Source organism: Centropristis striata, chromosome 6 (genome assembly GCF_030273125.1).
Source record: "Centropristis striata isolate RG_2023a ecotype Rhode Island chromosome 6, C.striata_1.0, whole genome shotgun sequence".
Taxonomy (NCBI): Eukaryota; Metazoa; Chordata; class Actinopteri; order Perciformes; family Serranidae; genus Centropristis; species Centropristis striata.
In genome coordinates, this window is record NC_081522.1 from 8,564,710 (window position 1) to 8,589,024 (window position 24,315).

A 24,315-nucleotide genomic window follows, 5' to 3' on the forward strand; every position below is an offset into this window, starting at 1 on the left:
AAAATTCCAACCATAAGCTTGGCTGTATTTCAAATTATTAGATTGGACAAAAAAAAGAAAGATGTATTACAGTGGAGTGACACAAGTCTGCTGTCTGCCAGATGATATCAGGCGCTATCCGTCGATCTCAGCTGGGTCCACAAGGCTTATCTGTCACAACTCATGCGGGCCTTTTCATCTCCATTCATAAACTGTGTTATCATGTGAACTGTAAGTGGCGCTTAAGATGTATCGCTTTTCTGTGAATGGTGTATTTGATTTCAGAGTTGTGGTTATCATGACATATTTATGAAGGGAAATTAATCAAATTTAGTTTAGTAAATTTTCTAATAACTTTTTATTGAAGATAATTCTGGGGACAATTGTATATTTAAAGCAAATCTCAGAAGAAACCCACATTGTAAATACATATCACAATAATTACATTGACTTACATCATATATGGACATGAGCTGCATCATTTTTGCTGACCATGATATTGCCGGTTGTGTTTACATAAGAATGTCACCAGCATTTTAGCCAAAATGATGCCATAATTAACACCAGGGTTTTCTTTATCATTATAAGACTGGGGCCAAGTGCAATATTTATTGAAGTGCATTTTTTGTCAGAAGAGACCAGTTTATTCAGTGGTTTAATTTAATGTATTTATTTGTATTTATTTAGGATGGATATTGTTAAAAGTACACTGTTTTTTGAAATATTGAAGTTATATCCTTATATCCGTGGCATAAAAATGACAACATTATTATATAGTTGCAGTTATTTCTGGACAATATATCGTCAAACAAAAGAAGTTACTGTGATAGGCCTAGTGAGCATATATATATATATATATATATATATATATATATAATATTGGAGTAAAAGTGACAGTGTTTTTTCTGCAAATAGCCTTTGTAACACAGATTATGACATTGTAGGCTGTTTTCCAGTAAAAATCTGTTCTTCCTGTATACTATATTATGCTTCAGCAAACAATTAACCAGCAGCTATGAACCTGAAATATTGGAGTTGAAGTGGGTGCTGGAAATTCTTGAAAACACTTGAATTTTAATGTGGTGTTTTCATGGTTGGAAAATGGCTTTCATGGCTTGGATTTTGTATGAATTGCTAGAAACGGCTTAAAATTCTGGTTAAACAGGATGCCAAGTCTACATATAAACAATACATTATGAAACATGTCACCCCTCTATTGAGCACTGTTAGTTTAACGTAACTTTTGGTGTTTAAAGCACAAAAATATCTTATTTAATGTGATGAAGATAAGAAAATAATAAATAATGTATACTTTTTGTACTGTCTCTAAATATATAATTTATCACAGCTGTAAGGTGCTGGAAAAGCTTGAAAATGTACCCTGAAAATGCTTGAATTTGACTTTTGAAGAAGAGTAGTAACCTGTCTGACTGCGGGCAGTATTGGGCCACTGAGGAAGCTTAAAGAGGAGCAGGCCTGTCACTCAAGCTGCTGTAACCATAGCAGCAGCGTTAATCAGCTAGTGTTGAATCTTATAGCCGGTGAGATCTGTGGCTGTGCGTCACCGGCCTGGAGTCCTCCTTCGGCCACTGGTTCTGGCCAACACGTCTGTTGTATTTTGCACACACATCAGCTCTGAGCCGTCCGTCAGCACCGCTCAGCCCTGCAGGTGACACGTGTGACAAGTGTGTCAGCAGAGAGTGTCAGTGCAGATGGAAAAGAGCAAAGAAAAGAGGAAAATGTGACGAAACCTCTTCGTGTAGCGTTGGTTAAGCTCACAGCTTAGCGTTGAATTGAAGCCTCACCTGCTGCAGTGTGGGGAGAGCATGCCTGCCTAGTTTTCATGCTCAGCTCAGCACCACGCAGCACACCACTACCTCCTGTGTCTCCTGAAAAAGCCCATTTTTCACTGTGCACAATGCAGCCTTTATATAAGGCCTCCATAATGGAGCCAGCTCCTTCACTCATGTCCTCATTGTCTTGGCCAGGATGAGAAAAGGCTGCTCTTTAGAAAAGCGAGGCTGAGCTCACCCGTGAATCATGCCAACAGTCACGCTTGTTCTCTGTCGTCTTCTGTGTGCGAGGCAGCCAGAGGAGGAGACGCAGGCGCTTTTCTAGGACCCCCGCTCTCCCGTAGGCAGTGACGTTAGGTGGTTTACTGAACCCAGAAGGGGTCGCGGAGAGGTTGTGACCTTGCTTTTCCTGTTTCTGTGGGTGGCCCAGACTGCAGGCACCCTGTGGCAGTAATGGTTGCTGTGGTTTGATTGGTGCAACTTACAGAACTGGGGCAAATGCACAGACCTCTGCAGTGATGGTGGCTTGTGGAGCTCTACTCTGGCATTACAGAGCTGCCGTGGGGGGTGGTGGTTTCTCACAGCAGGAACTCGTACCCTTTTAGTCGCCCTCTGTTCATCATCAGCACAGTTGCTTGCGGCTGCAGCGGGAAAAGGACAGAATCCATATGAAGCATATGCTTATTGTCACCACTGCAGCATCTATAATGCTTCAACCCCGCCTCCTCTCTGCTGTTTCCTCTGCATCCCCACCCCAGCACCTCCTGCAGACTGTACTGTCAGGAAAACAGAGGTGGAAAATGCAATTTAGCATACAGCGGGAGAAGACTGTTTGTTTGTGAGGCTGGAGTTGTGTTATTGAGGGTATTGATGGCGGGTTTAGGGGATGAAACTGCAGACGTAGTAGCTGCAGGAGTGGAGTGGAGGGGGGGTTGGAGTTGCTATAGGGTGTGAGGTGGAGGGAGACGGAAAATCAGCATGCATGCATTCTCAGACCGTGCTCTGCATTTTCAACATGGAAAAAGCAGTTGGGTTGCCGTGGTAACAAATCCCGAATCAGCGCAGCACTCGGACCCCTCCGCTCCACCCCACATTTACCCCCCTCTCTCTTCCTCCCTGGCCACCTCCCAGCAGATCTGGAGCTCAGACCTCAGACCGGCCTACTTAGGGGAGCAGGGATAAGGCTCGGAACAGGGATCATGTCCAAAGCTCCACACTCGATCCCAAAGCAGGAACGTGGGCCAGTGGATATGGGTGCACAGTAGATGGATCCCCCCCACACCTCCTCCTCTTCTCCTCCTCTCCACTGCTGCATTTAACTTTCCATTGAACACTCAGAAAGTGATTTATATCTACAGACTCTGCTGGGTTGTAGGTCATATCCCGGTTATTTATGAGATGTTAACGTGTCCCCTCATAACTCCGTCACAAACTAAAAGGGGATTCTGGATATTACAATGGAAACTGAAAAAAGAGATTTACTGCAAAACTCAACAGTGAATGGCCAGTCAGATAATCCTGATTTGAGCTTATCCCAATGATTCTAAACACATTATAGTGATTTTGTTTGTCTAGATCAGGGCTACATCTAACAGTTGTGTTCATTATTTTCTCAGTTTTCCTGTAACTCTTAAAGTCCACAAAATAGTTTAAAATATCCATTTTAAGTTCCAAAAGCCCAATGGAAAAAGACCAAAACGTTTCAACTCTTGTTTTGAAGCCTTGAGTTCCCCATATTGGTTTTTTGCAACCAGTACATGCATTGGTCGGACTGGGAACCAAATACTGCTGCGTCATCAGCTAATGCTAGTTAGCAAGCATGGTTAGTAAGGGACAGTCGTTCTTTTAAATGCACAGCCCACTCCTTGGAGTGTCTTTTAGTCCAACCAAACACTGAACAAGATGCTTTAAATGACCAAAATGTTTTAGTTAACTTTGAAGTGAAAACACAGTGAAAGGGTCAAGTTCAAAGACTAAGCCCCGGAGGTTGTTGCATGTGTTAAATGTGCTGTAACAAGCAATATTGGCATTTCTGCTTTTATCAAATGACAGAAACGATGAATAGATTATCAAATCTGTGCTGATTAATTTTGTGGTGAATCATTGCTGTTGTGTTGCTTGTTGTTGCTGCAAACTGAACTCTGAAGTTTTCTCCTTCCGGGCATCTTTCAACAGTGGTGAATAAATAGTTTTCCATCAGTGTAATGAGCGTACTTTTCTCTATGTAGCACACACGTGTAATGCTGCAGCGGGGTAAAGCACTGAGCTGTTTTCTGAAGAAGACAGGCTGCTTGCCCATACTGGAGCTGATGTGTCACGAACTGTGGACCGATGTGAAGCTGTTATGACAGTCGAGTTGATGCTCTGCCTCATCTCGGCTCCTGGGATAATTAGATTGATTGTTGCTTGACTAAGAGCACATGAGGGCAGTATGTATAAATGAAGGCAAGACGAGATAGTTATTTTACAATATATATTCTGACTCGTCTGGGTTGAAAAACAAGGCTGTAGTGGAGCAGAGCGCTCTATCCCTTGATATGATTCAGTAGATTTGCCAAGTGAAACTTTGCGTGCTGTTTTGATGTTCCAGTTCAGAATAAAGGACCAAATCATTTTTGGGTGTTAAAGTTCACACTTTTCAGCTATCTCAAGCTGTGTATGTATGAAGTATCCTTGTGTAGTTTAAATGCTCATAATCTACAGTTTGATATTTCATCTTTGCACTGCCCCAGTTTGCTTTGGCCTTCAGCCCAGTTCATACAGACGGTTGCTGCTGTCCGCTGTGTGGAGGGAATGGGGGAAGGCTCTCTGCCTCTTAAAACTTCAGTGTACAAACTTTTAAAACCAGCTGCTGCAACTGCAGACTTACAGTTTCTGGGGTGAGAAATAGGCCATGCAGCTGCTGAATCATCTGTATCTTCACTAGCAGATGTTCAAGGGATGTTAATGGGAAATGAAAGGTGCCATGTCTGGGGAAAAAGCAGTTTTGTTCACTGATTGGCTGCCACTGTCACCATCTTTTTGTCATCTAATTCTGACTTTTCTCTTGTCAAGCTGATTTGCCAGTTCTTCCAGTCTCCACTGAAATAATCAACAACAAATCTGTTAATCGTTTAAGTCTTTTATCAAGCACAAATGCCAAACATTCTTTGTTTACAGCTTTTCATATGTGAGGATTTGCTGCCTTTCTCTAATTCATCACTGGGAATTGAATATGTTTGTGTGGTGAGCTGCTAGTTGGGGAAAAATAAGCATTTGGACGACAGGACCCTGGGGGCTGGGAAGTTAAAGGCTTTGTTTTTACTATTTTATGTCATTTTAGATTAGAATTGCTAATGGAAGAACATTTTGCACAATAAAATGGCAAAATGAGTAGGAGTTTCTTAACAATGCATGGACTTATACTAAAATAAACCCCCTAAATGTTATTATGACCCACAAGTGTGTATTGGTGTTTGTATCTGCAGAGACCCTCTTACTGTGTTTTCTCTTTTAATTTTGCTGTGTTTGGGAAGTTTTTAGGTGTTTGCCTTTGGGCACTGGGTGTGTAGCTAACAGCCACATCATTTTGGGTGTGATGGCCGTGTAGTAACAAGGTGCCAGAACTTATTGACAAATTCAAGAGGAAGCTATGAAAATGGCAGGCACCTCGCTGATTAGATGCAAATATAGCAAGGCGAAACACCAAGCAGACAAAGCTAGTTTAGAAATGAGAGTAGATTTGGTCGCGAGTCAGGGGCTTGGTTTACATATTACATAGTTTATTCAATTCTGTAGCCAAAATATAATAATATAAGAGATCCTTACCCAATTCCATTCCAAGTCCTTGTTTTGTGAAAAAATGTATTTTATATTTAAGCAGTAGAAAGAATTAGGCTTCAACAGTCTGAGTTACACAATTCAAATGGGTGGTTGTCAAAATGGTTGCCTTTTTTGTTCTTGCAAAACAGCAACAAGCACAAAGAGGGAATTTTGTGTCACTGCTTAAGCCCCAAATTTCCCTTTGGTGGACTTTTTAGTGTATTTTTACCCAGAATGGTGACTTTGGATTTTGTCCCCCATCACTTAGATTGAAATCATACATCCCTTAACAGCCAGTATAGACTGGAAAAAATTGGTGACCCAAATGGTTTCAGTGCAAGTAGCCATGTGAATATTGTTTTAAGAATGAGCCTATCCTTTAAATGAGGAAACGTCTTTTACCATGTTCTCATTATTGGCCTGTTGCCGAGTGAGTAAGTAGTTTCATCTCTAGACAGATATCAGGTTATGAGTGATATTTGGAAGACAAAAGGCTGTCGGTGGGAAATAGTTGACAGGCAGCAAGCCCGAGGGGCTGTTACTCATGTGTTTTCTCGTCTTGCTTTACTCATCATCATCGCAGACAGACACTTGTCCAGATCTGCAGTAGTAGTGGAGTCATGATCTCTACATTGAGGTCACTGGGAGAGGCTGCTTTTAATCAACTCCTGCCAAACATTCCCAAATATCTTGATGTCTTGATTTTAACTTTTTTTTTTCCTCTACTGGCGCTTACTTTCTCACTGATTTTCTCTTTCTCTTTCTCACACACATACTGTTTCTACCTCTCACAATGAGTTACTCTCATGTACACAGTAAATGCAGCTGGAATGTGTGATGTGGACTCGATGCCGCCCGGGCTCGTCCTGCCCCATTCAATGGCAAATCCCCCTGGTTTAGAATTTGCTTTTACAATCCGGTGTGCCAGAGAGCGTACTCTAAACTCACCCGTAAGAATCTCTCACCAACTTGTCATGTTTTCCCAGAGGGAGGAATGTAAAGTAATGTGCCCAAGAGAGCTGAGTCATAATTAACGTCATCGTGTTAATTCGTTCGTGTCATTGTTTTACCCAGTCAGATACCTGATGAGCCAACAACGTCTTTGATTTCAGTTTGATTGTGAAACAAGGCTGCAAGCGGATGAGGTGTATTGTTATGAGTTAAAGGCAGTTTACATTACAGATTTTGGCAGTGAAACATAAAGGCAACACTACAGCTCCCAGATAGAGTGGTAAAAAAGTATTCTGTAAATAAAACAAGCTGTATCTATTCTAATCTTTGTTGTTCGTGTTTTCAACCTTTGCTCAAATGTGTGTTGTGTTATTTGTCGTCCTCAGGCCTCCCCTTCCCGAGAGCTCCATGGAGAAGATGAAGCGGTTCAAGCGGCGTCTCTCACAGACGTTACGAGGCAGCCACACCATCGACGAGTCGCTGTCTGAGCTGGCAGAGCAGATGACCATCGAGGAAAACGGACTGAAGGACAGCGGTGAGTTTCAGAAGCGGTTTGATGCGTGTGATTTAAGCTGCAAAGCAAGTGTAGTCACTGATTACAGAATTACGGCTCGCAAAAGTCCCGGTTCGGTTCCGACCCCAGTTTGGAAGCCATGGAAAAACAGTGGAACAGTGCAAAAACATTTATTTTCATTGATTGACAGTTGTGCAAATACAATCCTCCTGCTGGGGGATCAAGGCATTGACTAACTGTGTTAAACGGTTTTCATCACAAAAAAATAAGGAACATTTCTGTATTACACAGCACAAATAAATACTTTCTCCAAAGGCTACAAGTCACAATAGGTTATAAAGCTGAAACGAATCACATATGCTAAACTGAAAGTACGAAATAGAAGTATTTTCCATTCTTAAACGTTTTATAACAGTTTTTTCTATGTTCTTTAACACGCACAACACAAGGATCTCTTGGATAATGTAATGTGTTGTAGGGTTCTTTATGTTATGGCTATTGGGAGATTTAGCTAAACTGTTGTTGTATCTTTCACTTTGATATATCTGGTTGTATAAGGCTATTATGTTGCAAATCAATGAGCAGGACTACTTTATGGCAATATTGGATTTTAAAATAATTTTTTGCACTCATGTAATTTTGCATGAATGTAATTTTTATCCATAAGAGGTTTTCAATTAACGTTTCCAGAAGATTAACAACACTTGTAGATATTGCATTAAAAATGGGATATACAGGGATAACAGATTGTATGCATGCCATCCACTACTACATGCATTGTTCTTTGTTATGTAACTGTTGTGTAATTGCTTTATTTAAACATGACAATATTATTTTTAAATATTATTTATGGGTTGCATAGAGGGAGCGTTGGTTGGAGTGAGTTGGAAGATGATGTGAGAGAAGAAGGAAGAAGGAAAGTGTTTCGACAGGCTGCATCAGTTATTGATTTTAAGACTTTTACTGTGGTTGAATTCTTTTTTAACTCAGTCACTTAGTGAATAAGAGACACCATAACCATTTAACATTGGCATCCAAGATTACTGCCATGACTCGAATTTATTCAAACACCAGGCTTGTGTGTTAACTGTCCAGCATGTTTATGTAATAAAGTGCGTGTTTCGAATGGTTTAGTTGCAGAATTTTAATGGACTGCATTTCTATAGCACTTTTATCCAAAGCCAAATCCAAATTTTATCTAACACTGACCCCGAATCTGGAAGTTGAACTGCTCAATATGTAATCAGGGTTCTACAAAGAGTAATCTTTTGGCTACAGCTTTCGGTTAGTGATACTCCCAACCGAATTTATTTTTTAAATTCTTTTCTTTAACCTTTTTACGTTATTAGAAAGTCCAACCAAAGACAGGAAAAGTGGGCGTGAGAGAGAGAACGACATGCAGCACAGTGCCAAAGATTGGAATCAAACACGGGCTGCTGCTTAAGGACTTATTACGCTCTACCACAAAATTCTAAGCTCAATGATTAAATATTTGTCACTCAAATGTACTTTGGGAGTAACTTTTAGGTATGACCAAAACCTTACTGTCCTTGAAGTACCAGTCACTTAACATCAGTGGTGGGTAGAGTAAACAAACAGTACTTAAGTAAATGTTTTGTTACTTTGTAGTTATAGTGACTCAAGTAGAATTTTGCTGAACATGAGTTGACTACTGTTGGACTCAAGTGAGAGGCCTGTTTCTGATGATACACTCCTCCTTCTCTCTTATTTCCCGTGTTGGTCGCACAAATAACATATTTCACGTATTTTCTATCATGCAAGCTCCACTGGTTCACATTGATCCCGCCTTAAACAGTCTCGCCAAAGTAACGCTTCTTTTACTATCTCCGAAGATGGTAGTAGAGCTGGGATCGCTTGGCCCCGCATCATGCCTCTGGCGCATTCAGATTGCAAGCAAAAACGTCACAGAATCGTAAATATCATGGCTTGAAACGGCAGTCTGAAAGAGGCTCAGCCTTAGTGGTGTGTGTCTACCAGTGAGACACCGGGACGCCCCTCCACACATTGTACTACACATTTAATGCCAGGTGTAAATGGGGCCTTAATTACTACCCACCAGTGCTTGAAAATAACTATTCAGAAAGTTAATGTGACTTTTACAGAAAAAAACTTGACAAATCTATCTATATTGTGTGCCAGTTATTTATCTTCCTGTAGACACACTGTGTTCCTTTGATACTGTTGTTGGTTACATAATTCATCTGGATGCTGCTGAAGGTTGTGGCCTTCAAGGCGTCAAAAATAAAAGCAGAGTGGCACAGAGGCTTATCTCTGTTGATATTCACAAAACGTGTCGGGAGCGACGGGGAGAGGGAGCATGACTCGGTGTGCTACCACATTGTTGCCATGGTGCTCAGGGTCTGGAAACATTCGAGAGTTTCCATGACATTGCCACAGCAACTTGGATGACTTGGTGAAACCAGCCAGGCATCTTGATGCAGTTTTCCCTTTTTTTATTTTTTTTGCATCTTTTAGCTCTTCTTCCTCTCTTTTGGCCACCCAGAGCCCCCCACCCCCTACCCTCCAGACCTCCCTGAGCCTCTTTCAGGCCTGTCCTCAGTTTTCCTCTCTCGTCTTTTGTCCAAACGAGTCGTCTTTTCCCTTCTTCAATCAATCAGATCGTCCAAGTCCGCCCCCCTCCTCCCCGCCTCCCTCTGAGAACTAACTGGGCTTTGTAAAGAGCTTTTTGTATAGTGATTAACACCAGGTTTGGCCAGAGTGTTCTGTGCTTGCTTAGTGGGGACACAGAATCATGTTGTGTTTGTCTGTATACATCTGTGTATATGTGTGTGTGTGTGTGTGTGTGTGTGTGTGAGGGATTTTAGCCTGTGTAACAGTAAGTAGGCTAGAGAGGAGACAGAATGGAGTAGCCAGATGAGATCTGAACTCTGTGATTGGGGAAAACGTTCTGGTCCTGATCTGATTATGCAACACTTATAACTGAGGCCAATGCCAGCAGCAGTAGCAGCAGCAGCTGCAGAGAGATAAAGCAGAGGTGGCATAAGGTCCTGGATGTTACATGGGGGTTATGTATTTTTTTTTTTTTTTTTTTTCCTGGGAAATCTAGGAAATCCCTCATTTGTGTAGAAGGGATCATTTGTGTTGATGCTTGTGACAAAAATACAAAGAAAAACAAAGCTTAAAGTAATAGGACACACCAAATGTTCCGAAGTTTTGACATCCGTGCTTACAAAACTGTAATGTAGTGAAATTTAGCTTAACAAGACCCGCACGCCCACAGTACTCTGAGGCAGTCCGAATCTTGTGAGCTTAATTTTGGCAATAAGATTTAAGTCTAAAAAATGTTCTACAAATTGGTCGACCCTGAAAACCACAAGACAAACAAATCAGACAGCAACGGTTCAGGTGGTGACGTGGATTGCTTCCTTTTAAACATCTCCAATCTTTCTCAGTGTTTATTGTCAAGCACTGAAGATATAAAATCACTTTGCCACCATGTGTCCTATTTCCTGCCTCTGATTTATTAAAGTTTAACACATTTGACAGAACAGTCGTGCTGTTTTTCCAGCTTGAGAATCGGAGCCAATGGTTGATGACAGCCCAGTCAGGGGTGCGTTTATCTAATGGGATGTGGGAAGGGTTGCTGTGATATCTCAGCGAAGGAGAGCACATTCAGTCATCTGTTATTCAGCCCAAAACAAACTCAGTGAGGCCAGCAAGACTACAGTGAATGAAACAATATATTTTAATGTTGGCTTTGTAATTCTGACTCTGAATGAAAAACATTAAAATAACTTTGACCTTCAGAAATTACAACCTGTAAAAGCTACCTGAAAGAAATGTAAATACAGAAATGTAGGATCACAACAAAAACTGTAAGAAAAATGTTATATATTAAAAAAATATAACAAAGAACTTTAATGTGAAATGAATGAAAAAATCACTTGCAAAACAAAAATAAGATATACAAACCAAAAGATGGGCAATATAGTCATGATAAAGCTGTGATTTTCACATGCAAATACCTTTTTTTGTACTTCATAGTCTTCATAGGGAATTTTGGAGATTTGCAGTTTTTAATAGATGTTTGCACATCTTTACTAATGGACAAAATTAATTCCTTCCTCTTGTCTGCATAATTTCCCTTCTGTCAGATACTTTGCGTCTGTATTTGTCTGATTTAAAAAATAATTTTCTGCCATTTTTGAGTGAAAAATGCCTTTAATGATTAATGGAGCATCAAAGCAGTTATGTTTCTGTTGATCGACTTATCGATTCGCCATCTAATAGTTGCAGCTTTACATTGGGACAAAGTACGTTTTCTGCAAAATCAAGAAAGAAAAGTCGGACACTGTGACCCAAATAACAGTTTTTTCAGAGTTAATCGGTTTAAACAGTTAAAATCTTGTCTCTGTGCTGAATTCTATTGAATTTGGTCGAAAAGGAATTCGAAATTCAGTGCATTCTGTTTTTTTATATTTGATTTTTTTTACAGCATCCAAACTTTTTTTGGATTCAGGGTTATATTAGTGGAATAAAAAAACTGGAAAGGTTAGGTTTAGGGATATCCGCCGGTACCTAATGATTTCATAACATTATTGCAAAAAACAAAAACAGAAACCAAAAAAAATTTTGCATCAAAAAATCCAGTCAGTCTTGCTTGTGATTCCTAACATTGCTCATAATGCCTCATAAAACCAGAGATTTTAAACTACCTTTGCTGCTTTATGTTACATTAAGCCTCTGAACACCAACTCTGTTTGCATGTTCGGCTAAAGTGTTCATCATATTAAAGACTATCTTAGACCAGAGAGTGATGAGAAGAAACGATTAATCTGACTGATTTCAGAGAAGAACCTATGTTTGAGGCACATAACATCTTTACTGCCCTTGTTGTCAACAAGTCCTGCAGTATCACTCTGTCTGAGCTGTCTCCCTGCTGAACAAGCCTCTCCGGGCCTCAAATTTAGTCTTAGTTGTTACTCTATACATGATAAATCTTTCACTTCTGTCAGCTCCATTCTTGCTTTTGGATAAATGCTTCTCTGTCAGCCAGAATCCACTGCGGAGAACATAAGACACTTTGTTTACACACAAGAGTTTCTCGCTTCTCTACTTTTGATATTGGATATTTATAGTACAAGGGTCATACTGAATGAGACATACCACATTTAAACTGTCCCATCTCTGTTTACAGTTAGGTAGTGTAACCCTTGTTTCAGTTGGAGGCTGCAGAAAAATTATCTTCTCGAAAAACTAAACCAATAAAGATTAGACCGCACAAAATCCTGTTGGTTTTTGTTATATTGCTAGGATAAGTACTGTTATTTACAAGCTGCCTTTTGTTTTTTATGACTGTTTCAAGTGCGTCATGTTATTTTCATGTGTATTTTACACATTTCAATACCCTAAATTGCACAATATGTGGTGTAATTTATTACATAACAACGCATCTGTTTCCTTCTATATTTCTTTACTTATCACCTCCTTTTCTGCCTTCATTTTCTTTCTTTCATAAATGTTGGCACGGTTCTTTGTTCACAGACTCTTTATTCTGTTATTCTGTATCACTCTCTGTTTTGACATTTTCTCTGTTTCAAACCTTTTGAAAAAGAAAATTCAGTATTCTTGTTCAAGTACACTTAAAAAATACACTTAAAATAAAAACGCGCCTCATGTGGAGTAGATTTATTCAGGATGCAATTGACTATCCAACCAAGTCACAGCAGTTAACTGATGTTGCATGCAAATCTATGCATTTGTAGATTACAAGGAAATACCACTTATGTAACTGGGATTATTTTACATAGACTGGTGTTATGCTATGTAACCAGTAATGTATACTTAGTGCATCAGAAAGCTGAGTGAGCCAGAAAAATGTCTGAAATCAGCACCAACTTTCAATATTATGATAAAGAAGTTGACAAACTTTCAGCCAAATAGATTTGGTTGGAAGATGGTAATATTTAATACTTTCTGAGAATGCAAGCATATTTTTCTAAAACAGAAAATATGTGGATAGTGTGAAGTTCATTGACCCATTTTGTTGATGATTTAGGTTCAGGCTATGCTAGGAAAGAACTGTGCAATTTAACAATTGTTTAAAGTTGTTTCCATCGGTGGAAAACAGTTAAAAACTCCAGCTCCTTTGTCCCCTCAGCACACCTGGCTAATCACAGTGAGAAGTGAATGTGAATGTGGGATTGTTGGTTTCAGAAAGTTACAGAATTTACAGACCCCTGCAAATCAGATATGGAAAAGATGTTTGCAATTATATCTAGCTAAGAGGATACTGATGCATTTAAGTAAACTTGAGGATTAAAGAGAAAAAAGTGGAAATTCTGGTGAGATTGGATCTTTTGGACCTCCAGATGTGTGTTTTTAATAAACTTTTATAAAAGTTTTTGAAGGCATATAGATGTTTTTTTTCTCCCTCCATCATCTAAAATAGTGTTGTTTTCTCCTGCAGAGCCCATAGTGAGGAATGGTCGTCCTCCTTCGGCCCACAGTGTCCACTCCTTCCTCCACCAGTACACAGGCTCCTTTAAAAAGCCGCCGCTACGACGCCCTCAGAGTGTCATCGGCGGAGGCCTGGGCTCTCTCATGGTCATGCCTCGAAACGGCAGTCGCCTCGGTGAGACACACACACACTACATTATATTACATCCACACAAACAGGCCGTGATCACATTTGATATTTGTCTTTCCTGTGGCTTGCAACAGAGGTTTAGTACAAGAGATTTATTTAACAACAATATGTAGAAGTGGATAGATCTTCCAGATTTTAATTAAAATTTGAATGTGAAGCTGCACGATTTTAAGTCCATATGCAGAATATCTACATCAAATCTACATTGAAAATCCTTGTATTTCACATTTCTACTGAGTCTTCTGAGCCCACATCCACACAGTGAAATATTACATGCTCAAACAAACCACTGCTAGAGGCTCATATTAGTGCAGACACGCAGAGAAATATCAGTACAATCATTTCAATGTTGCATTCAGTCCCACAGTAAGCCATTTATTAAAAAATAAGAAAAAATAATAATTTCCGTCAAAAAAGCAGCTTGGATTCGCAGCCCAGATACAATATTTAAATTCATAACACTCCGTAATATCAGCATAAGGCCTGGAGGAAATGACAATGTGCAGTATATGTATAGTTTGTTTCGGCATGGAAAAATTACAGTTTGATGTATTGATTTGTCTTGTAAGGCCCCTTAGCAATGAAATAAATTAAATCTATCAGTCAAACGTATTAAACCTAATAAACTTCTTGTGTATATCTTCTGCTCGACACAGCCAGGAGCTTGATATGAACAGAGGGGCTCGTAAAAGTGTCCGAAAGTTGTGTTTTTCTTTCCTGTTGAAATCATCAGCTGGTGTTGAGCCCTGCCCTGTTTCCACAGGCCCGCTCCATCTGTCAAACTCAACCCTCTTATCCTATTATTCTTTCTTCCTCCGCTCCAGATATCGTCCATGAGAACCTGAAGATGGGGTCGGACGGGGAGAGTGACCAGGCGTCTGGGACTTCCTCCGATGAGGTGCAGTCGCCCACAGGGGTTTGTCTGCGGAACAGAGGGAACAGACGCATCTCTGCAGAGGTTCAAGTCGTTTCTCTGTGTTTTTGTCCTTGCCTCACCTTTCTGCTTATTAAGTGGTGAATATGTTCTGCAGGACATGCGTCATTGTGCTTCTGTTAGAATTCATGACACATTTATTCACCCAGGGTCGTACCTGGCTTAGCGGTTCAGCCTCCGCTTTGTCAGTGAATGGATGTTTTGAATAACTCACTGAAAAGTTTTTTTATAATGGACCTTTTTTGTATAGCATGGTATTTAATGATGTGTGTATTACGGCACCATGCTGTAATTCAGCGTAGGTTTGTAGTGTGTCATGAAAACGCTGAAGAGCTCAACTGCCCACAAAATCTCAGCAGGACACACACACACACACACACACACACACACACACACACACACACACACACACACACACAGAAACTGACCGGCTACTTCATTAGGCACAGCAGTATAATGTAATTCAACAGCTCTGCCATTAGTTTTACAGTTACAAAGATTGTAGTTTTTCAGGTTTCGTTGCCTGTCCGAATGTTAATGTTAATGTTAATAATTCTACTGTTTGTTTATTATTGAGGTCACAGTGGGTGGTGCTGGTTTAGGGAGTGCATTATATTATTGACAGGTGTTTCTAATATACCGTTGGAAGGAATCAGAAGTACACAAGAAAACTTTAATCACAGGAAGAGATGCAATCTGTTTTGAACATGTCGTGTTGTGCAGTGGGCTGCCAAAGCTGAAATCTTTATTTTTATACATATACGTTACACTATTTTTTAGTACATTCACATATACATTTTTTAAACTTGCCTGTTGCGGGTGACAAGTTGTTATAATATCAAGAAAGAATTTCGACAGTATAGTAAAGAAAATGTCCAGTGAGAAAGGAGTCTTTTTTTGCTTGCTAGTTTTCTTCGCAATCACAGTGTTTTCATTGGTGGTCCATTTTTTTCTTTGCAACCAGCATCAATGGATTCTTAATGATTGTTTACAAATAATTGGTCTATATTCTTGCACTATCATGTACAGTACTGTGCAAAAGTTTTAGGCAGGTGTGAAAACAAAATGCAAAGTGTGTGAACAGAAGAAAAACCTAAATCAAATCGATATTTGGTAGAGGTGTGAATCAGCAGAGGCCCCACAATACGATTTTATCCCGATACTTGAGTCACGATATGATATTATTGCGATTTTAAGCATTTTGAGATATGCTGAGTATTGCGATACAATATATTGCGATTTAACTGTTTAACTGCATTTTGTGTCCACAGAATTGAATTCAATCAAGAATTGTTTTGTCAAATAAGAGAAATTCTCAGTGTATTCATCTCACTTCAGTCTTTTTATTTCTCCACAATAAGAGTCAAACCCACAGACTGACCAACAAAGTATTCAGTCAAACTTTAAAGATTATTTTTTTGGCATTTTTTTGCTTTATTGATAGTGATAGATAGAGGTGTGGCAAAGGGAGCTCAGGCCGGATTCGAACCCGGCTCCGCCGCAGTAAGGACTCAGCCTACATGGTAAGCGCTCTACCGGTGTGAGCCACCGGGACGCCCCGTATTCAGTCAAACTGAACTTAACTGATATCATGTTTGGACGACAACAACTGCAGTATTTTCTAAAACTTTCCTCAACTTGCAGCTTCACTGCTCTGAATTTTTCAGAAATAAAAAACAAACTATCAAATGAAAAAAAGCCTAACTTTGCATCGTTATTTCAACACGATATCCTGACGCGCATTGTGCCTATAGATTCCTTAGATCTTCTAGTTTAATATGATACCAGTATATCCAGTATATTCCTAATTCCCTCCAGCCGCCGGAACACAAAATATCGGTACTTGGCGTTCATGAATCGATATAATATTACCATGCAAAGTATCGCGATATTATGCTGTATCGATTTTTCCCCTTACCTGTAATATTTGGTATGACCACCCTTTGCCGCTGAATCCAGCATCAATTCTTCCAGGCATTTTTCACACCTGCCATAAATTACTATATGTAAAATATTAGAAACACCTCCTAATATAATGCACACCAGTTCAAAACAATTGTAAACTACAACCTCTTTAATGAAGATGGAGTTAAATAAACTGACAGTGCAAATCAAAACTGAACATTATTATTATTATTATTATTATTATTATTATTATTATTATTATTATAAACAGAATGTATGGGTGGATATGTTGTATTGGATCACATTAGGTTATACAAGTGTATTGTACTGCTAAACATACTTTTAAAATCTGTGTTGAACAGTTTCACAGTCCATTACCATCATCATCACCACTCAACATGCCCTTTCCTTACTTTCTCTCTCTCTTTACACACACACACACACACACACACTGAGTGAGTAAAGGACAGGCAGATTTTGACATTCCTCTGGCGGTTACATAATGTCAACACATTATGGAAAGACTTCTCGATGTGATTATTATTATTTTTTTGTTGTTGTCTCAGAGGGCTTTCATTTAACCACAAGCATCTTCTGAATCCAGGGCGTGTGATTTTCCATGTATTAAATGCAGTGCCGCATTGTTATTATCCCAAGTTCATAAAGTTTAAACATTTGAAAACAAAAGCAAGCCACTGTGGAGATAATGTTGTCTCTGACAATTTGCCGCAGAGTTTTAGCGGAGCATATGGAAAGACAGACGTGCACACAAATGTTGAACCAGATCAAGAGTGAGCGCTTTAATCCACCATTAGCTCATGGGGACGCATGAAAGGCAGCGAGGAGTAAGAGGAGAAGTCAAGATGCTTTATCTTAAAGTAAAAGATAAAGTGTGCTCAAAGGGGTTTTTTTGAATTTCGCAGATTCTGACATTGACTTACATCAGATTATTTTGTAGCGTACCACAGTAATCAAAGAGATCAGATGGACAAAATGAGCGTTTGATGCTTTTTTTCATTCTGTCAGTGTTCAACATAACCAACAAATTCTGACATGTTTGAATTATATTTGAGGCCTGTGCATTTCTCCATCTTTACAACAAAGCACAGACTTGGTTCCTTCAATCCAATTTAATGGCGACTAATGGGATTTAAGGATGTACAGCTGACTGTCCAGTTTCTCAGTGAAAGTGAAGAAGAAAACAAGCGTTAAATTCTCCCCTTGCACATTTCTGTTAACATTTTCATTTTGTTTAATATTCTCAAACTTCCAGAAGTGCACTCAAGATTTGTTTGCGAAAGGATAGTGACTTGTGCAGCTCCAGTTTAAAACTCTTAAATACAATGAAAAACAAGACACCTGACTAATACAAGATACAAGTTGCATTACATAAACTTACAAAAGCTAACTTAATGTAAAGAAATCTGAAAAAGTACAGACATCCTTTTCTGTGTTGCACTGTGTGTGTTTTTTCATGTGTGGTTGATGTTGACATCCTGCCAGTGAACCACATGTTGCACCAGTGATCAAGCAAGGAAACGTCTTGTGATTGAAGAACACACACTTCCCCCCCTCGGACCTGTTGGGATTTACTTTAGCAGACAACAGTAGCTACACAGACAAACCGAAAATGCTTCAAGGCTGCACAAAAAGAAACGAAAGAACCTTAAACGCGTAATTAAGCTGCTAACTCCATGTGAGGCTGCCCACACAGAGACATGACACATCACCTCTTGCTGTGTATCGACAGCATGTGCACGCAGTGTGCACCCCACACTTCCTGTGACTGTTTCACAACCAGAAGAGGTTTATTCGGACGGAAGCACGTACACAAGCAACCAGTTTTATATTTCCTTGCAGCCCGACAAACACTGTGTGTATTGTTTGAGCTGGTATGAGCAGCGTGATCGGCCGCCGGTTGGTTGTTGATGAAGTGATCCAACAGTGAAATCATTGTGAGGCTCATTCAGACAGTAGAAGAAGAAGATGAAGAGGAGGAAGAGTGAGGAAATCCCCTCCGTCTGTGGTCAGGTAGAGGATTGTCTGTCTCTCACTGGAGAGGAAGCAGTGCTGTTTTGGGATTACATCACAAGGATTACTGTAATACGGTCCAGATGGGCCCCTGTTGTAACAGATTAGGACGGGTTGATTGGACAACTGGAGGGTGGGGTTGGGGTGCAAAGGTCAGGTGATGGATGGCATTGCTTGTTCCGGGTCCAAACCACCAATCCTGAGCCAGCACACAGAGACTATACACCAGCAAAATGAGATGTAAAGTCATTCAGAAATATAAATGCAAAATCACCCAGTCATAATATATTTTTACAAAATTGTGCAGCTGTAAAATTCATAAAATAAGATCTTAATCAAAGCATAAAAGCAAACAAAACAAGAAATCTTCAAAGCAGCAAAATTACAGTCTTTTTACAATCGGCATCAAAGTAACAATTCTAATAAACATGTCCACATATTAGCACATTTAACAACTGCCAGGTGCAATGTACAGTATGTCATATTCAGTCAATGTAACAAAACACTTCCCATAAATCTGACTGCATCCAGCCATCAATCAATCAATCAATCAATTCAACTTTAATAGTAAAGTACCTTTTATACAGGTTAGTGCAGTTCAAAGTGTAGTGTGAGTGTAGACAATAAAAATGATGAAAATGTAATACAAATCTTTTTATTTAAATGCTATAATTTCAGTGATAGTAGTAAAACAGAGTGGCATAAAAACTAGATAAGATTGAAAATATGAAACGGCAATCAAAATGATGATAATGTAATATATTTACAAGCTTTAATAATAAGTAAACAGTTTAAAAGACAAAACAAATTCAAATAACATTGATAAAAGGCAAAAATATATTAGTCATGATAAAGTAACAGATAAATAAAATAGAGCAGTCACCACACAGACAAGAAGCTGAGTCACTGTCGTGTTTTGAATGAAAGGCTGAAGGGTTCGTTCACCCGTTCACGTGCCAGTCGCCTTCAGTTACAGATTTATCAGCGAGCTTGTTGTTGAAATGTGGAAAGTTCAAAGTTGCACCTTGTGTGTTGGTGAGGAGGGAGGGGTGAGTTACCAAGTGTTACCTCAGAGGGAGTGCAAGATTTAAAGCAGCTAGAGAGAGAGGCCGGATTAACAGTAATCTAACAAATAGAGGAAATGCATGATGGGAAGAATCCAGACGTTGCATTGTGAGCGTGTGGTTGATTTTATATAACAAGTCATTAGGATCATGCTCTCGTACTTTGTAGCTCTGGGAAAGACTTTACCTCGAACTCTTAAAGGGCTCCACAGGCCGCCTTTATTTATTATGTACACAAGTCTGCTACACACCAGTGTATAGACGCATGTTGCTGCACGTGTATTTATACACACACATACACACACTGCCCTCTCTGTTGACCAGTGAGGCCTAAAGCTGTTTGGTTCTTACAGATTCTACTTGTTTACTCTTGGTTTTCACCATTTTGTTGTCAATCACTGTTATTTATTCAGAGCTTACGCAGTTTGCTGAGGGTTTACTCCTGTTTTTTTAATGATTTTACGTCATGTTGACGCTGTTTTTAAATAAGCTTCTCTGTTGTTTTTATGTGTGTGTGTGTGCAGGACCTGAACAAACGTCTGTCCCTGCCGGCAGACATCCGGATACCTGACGGTTACCTGGAGAAGCTGCAGCTGAGCAGCCCGCCCTTCGACCAGCCGCTGAGCCGACGCTCCCGCAGAGCATCACTGGTGAGACCCAGAGAGAGAAGGCTGGAGGAAAGATGGTGGGAGGGCAAGAAAGAAAAGATTATGTGGTGGTGGTAAAACAGTGGAGTAGTGGAAAGGATAATGACTACAACTTTAATGACTTTAATGCTAATTCACCTCGGACATCCCAGGTCAAGTCATGGATTTTCATGGATTCATGGATTGAAATTTGTCATTTTCAAAAAATTCTTAAATCAAAAAGTAATATCACATCTTTGCTTTATATATATATATATATATATATATATATATATATATATATATATATATATATATATATATATATATATATATATATATGCATGCATGCAATTAATATTAAAAATAACCTTAAAAGGTTAAAAGGACATTAAAAGATCCTTCTTGGGGAAAAAGTATAGTCAAAAACATATTTCAAAGCAGCTACAGTTAGCTAAATCTGTGGCACTTGATTTTTTTTATCCAGGACCAAATGAATCCTAGATGTTATGTAAATATATGTATACTTGGCTACAAGAAACTTGGTTACAAGAAAGTGAAAACTGGTGCAGTTTCTTCTTCTGAAATTATTCATTATTAGTTTGATTACTGTAAAAAATTCATCAACAATTATGTGAAAACATGTTGCAAATTATCCTTCAGGCTTCTTGGATTTTCAGTAAAAAATTTAAACGCAATCCGGTAAAAAATAAGATTCCAGGTTATAGATGAGGCTTCGATTTTGTTTTTTAGCCCTGGGGAGCAAACTTCAAATATTCATAACTGAGTAGAGCTGGAGTAGAGACCTATATGGTTTTGCAGGTTCCCATTCATTTAATATAAGTATCCACATGAGTTTTTTTCCCAACAAAATCCATGAAATGAACTGGAAGGTCTAGGTGTGGTGTAATGGAATGACCTATATGTAATTTCATGGCAAATAATCGTCATTTAACCCAGCCATTGTGTTATCTAATATTTTGCAGCTAAAATCTGGATCTGCAGGGTAGCTCATAGCCAAGGCAGTCAATAATAAACGCAGAAACTACAATATTTTCCTGACACGAAACTAAACTGCTGGTACCTCTGAACTGTGCTTATGTAAATGCACAATACTTGCTGCCCACATGTGAGAGTTCTGATTTAAGAATCGACAGTGGAGGAGAATCAGGCGGAAAAGGAGAGAAATAGAAACAGAGAGGCCGTCAGGGAGAGGGTGCAGAACATAAAGATAACTGTGAGAGTTATGTTTTATTTAAAGGCAGCTAAAAAACAGAAGTGAGAGAGCGTGAGCTCACACCTTGCCCTGTCTAATCTCCTCCTTCTCAGCCTGTTGTGTGTTTACATCGCACCCAGGCCTTCACTTTGTCAGCAGGCTCAGTAATTGGCTTGTGGTTTTACTGTGAATGTGCATCTGTCAAAAGCAGAACAGAGGAAAAGTATGAACACTGCCTCACCCAGTCGACTGCATTTGCATACACGCTCCCCTGCAGAGTTATTTATAAAGCACTGAGTGGCTCTGGTCAATATGTGTTCCACCCAGAGCTCTCTGCTCATCTGGCTCTGGGCTTCATGCTGCACAGTTTAAAGTCTTTAGTTTTTATGCTCCTGGTGCAGGAAAAGCTCTGCTGAGGACTGAGGATAACCTCCGATGAAATGACATTTTGTTTTACAATTCCAACTTGAAATGATGAAAGCACTTGCAAATCAAGAGGTAGTTCAAAATGAAAACCATACTTTAGTACTTAATTTTTACCTTTTCCTATTACCTACCGAAGATTTTCCTATTATATATATATATACATATATATATATATATATATATATATATATATATATATATATATATATATATATATATATATATATATATATATATATATATATACACATATATATATATATATATATATATATATATATATATATATATACACATATATATATATATATATATACATATACATATACATATAATAGGAAAATCTTCTGTAGGTAATAATGACAATAAATATCAAACAATATTTACATCATATGTTATAAGCTACAGGGTTCACACAAAGACTGTTTGAATAAATAATGAATTAACTGTTATGTTTTCAAGGGTATGCTTGAATTTGAAGCTTGATTTTCAAATAATCTGGAAGTTTATCCACACAGTCACTCATGTAAACCAAAAATATTTTTATATTTGAAATGAAGCAACCCTGTTCTTGTGTTCACTCATCATTCAGAGCTAGATAAGTCCTCTGTTCACCTTGGAAATAGGCTAGCATTAAATAGTCTTCCTCAAAACAACAATAACAAAAGTTTCCCAGATTGAGCATTAGATAAGGATGGATAGGAAAACAACACTGAATTGAAATACTATTGACCCTTTTTAGCACATTAAGAATTCTTAGAAAATGTTTGCCTTTCAGGAGTATTGTATCTCAGTTTTATCAAACAGTATGTATATGCAATTTTTATAAATATTTACTTCATAAAGAACAATTATGGCTGCAATAGAGTAATTTTTTATCTATAGCATGTCAAAAAAAAATGAAAATGTCTGCTACAATAATTTTCCAGAGCCAGGAGGAAATGTATTTAGGTAGTTTGTTTTATTCGAGCAACAATCCCAAACACAAATATATTCAGTTTACTATCAAATCAAACATCAGAGAAACTGGAGGCAGCAAAAATGTTTCCATTCATGCTTAAATGAGCAGAAGAATGTTGATTAATATATTGAATAATTGGTTAATTGACTAACTGTTGGATCTCTTAAGCACTTAGTTTTCCATTGTGTATTTAACATGCTGTATAAATACGGTCTGCTTCCCCTTCCCTGTAAACAAACATTATCAAAGCTAAAAGCCAACAGTCCTTTGTCACAAGAGATTATCTTCGATGGTGGTTGGGGGTGTGTGACCTCCTTACGTCCCCCCTCTGTTGCTGCGAGGCCGTCATAAGGATTTGCCGTAGTGTCTGTAAGCTTGTCAGTGCTAATAAAGACGCTGCCCTCATTAATACTGTTTGTCCTTTTTCCTCCTCTAGTCAGAAATTGGATTTGGGAAGCTGGAGACGTACATCAAACTGGACAAACTGGGGGAGGTACGTGAGAGCGTGTTCACTGTTTACCTTCTCCACAGGTGCTGATGTTCTCATAGAGATATAACTTGTACAGAAGGAGAGTTTACTTTAAGCCCTCACACCCGCTCACCTCTGTCCTCGTCTTCCTGTCCTGCAGGGCACGTACGCTACAGTCTTTAAGGGGAGAAGTAAGCTGACAGACAACCTTGTGGCGCTGAAGGAGATCAGACTGGAGCATGAAGAGGGGGCGCCATGCACGGCTATCAGAGAAGGTATTAAAGGTTCACTGCTGCACTATGAACCTCATACATCAGCCACAGTTTCCTCCATTAAGTCTGAATTTAACAGGGTAGGCTTAACTATTAGCAACATTTTCTCTCCATCTCTGAAACTCTTCACTGATATTTTCAAGTTTTTTTTATTGCATTTTTTTTACTCTCTTTTTGATAAGTCTGTCTACCTTTTTTTGCGTTATTTTGCAGTGCAGGCAGGTGTTGCCAATGTTGGAATACCAACTTTTTTGCAGTGCACAAGCATCTGCATTTACTGAACAACCAACAGAAACACCCTCTTTCTTTCTCTCTCAATTCTTTTTATTTATTCTATGAAAAAGAAAGTAGTGTCTACAATAATACCATCAAACCCCCATACACACATATCTTAAATGTATATACTGTACAATCACATTAATAGTGAAAAAAATAAAATCTATAAGAGATATGTAGTTGCATAAATAAAAAAACAATATCACTTATAATAATAATGACCAACAAAAAACATAAAATTATATATAAAAAATATGATTAAAATGAATTAATAACATAAACAAATGATTACATAAATAAATAAATAAGGAAATAAGGAAACAAAAATAAATCAATGATATTGTAGTTGTATTTATGTTAAGACACTGATGTAGAAACTTAAAGGGTATCTGACTACAAAATTGGCAGCTGTTTGAAAGTCGAGGACTAAACATTCAATTAGCTAAGATCAACCTGAACGTCAGGT

The 24,315-nt window shown here is 38.8% G+C and overlaps 1 protein-coding gene across 1 annotated transcript in view; it reads left to right on the top strand.

Annotated features, from left to right (window-relative positions):
- The window catches only part of LOC131973104 (cyclin-dependent kinase 17-like), a 36,809-nt gene that overhangs the window by 5,553 nt on the left and 6,941 nt on the right, over positions 1 to 24,315 (top strand). The window contains exons 2-7 of the mRNA XM_059334955.1: positions 6,911 to 7,059; positions 13,490 to 13,654; positions 14,494 to 14,627; positions 20,128 to 20,253; positions 23,269 to 23,325; positions 23,462 to 23,576. Of these exons, the coding sequence (XP_059190938.1) occupies positions 6,933 to 7,059; positions 13,490 to 13,654; positions 14,494 to 14,627; positions 20,128 to 20,253; positions 23,269 to 23,325; positions 23,462 to 23,576 (724 nt within the window). The 5' untranslated portion in view covers positions 6,911 to 6,932. The remainder of the gene's footprint in view (positions 1 to 6,910; positions 7,060 to 13,489; positions 13,655 to 14,493; positions 14,628 to 20,127; positions 20,254 to 23,268; positions 23,326 to 23,461; positions 23,577 to 24,315) is intronic.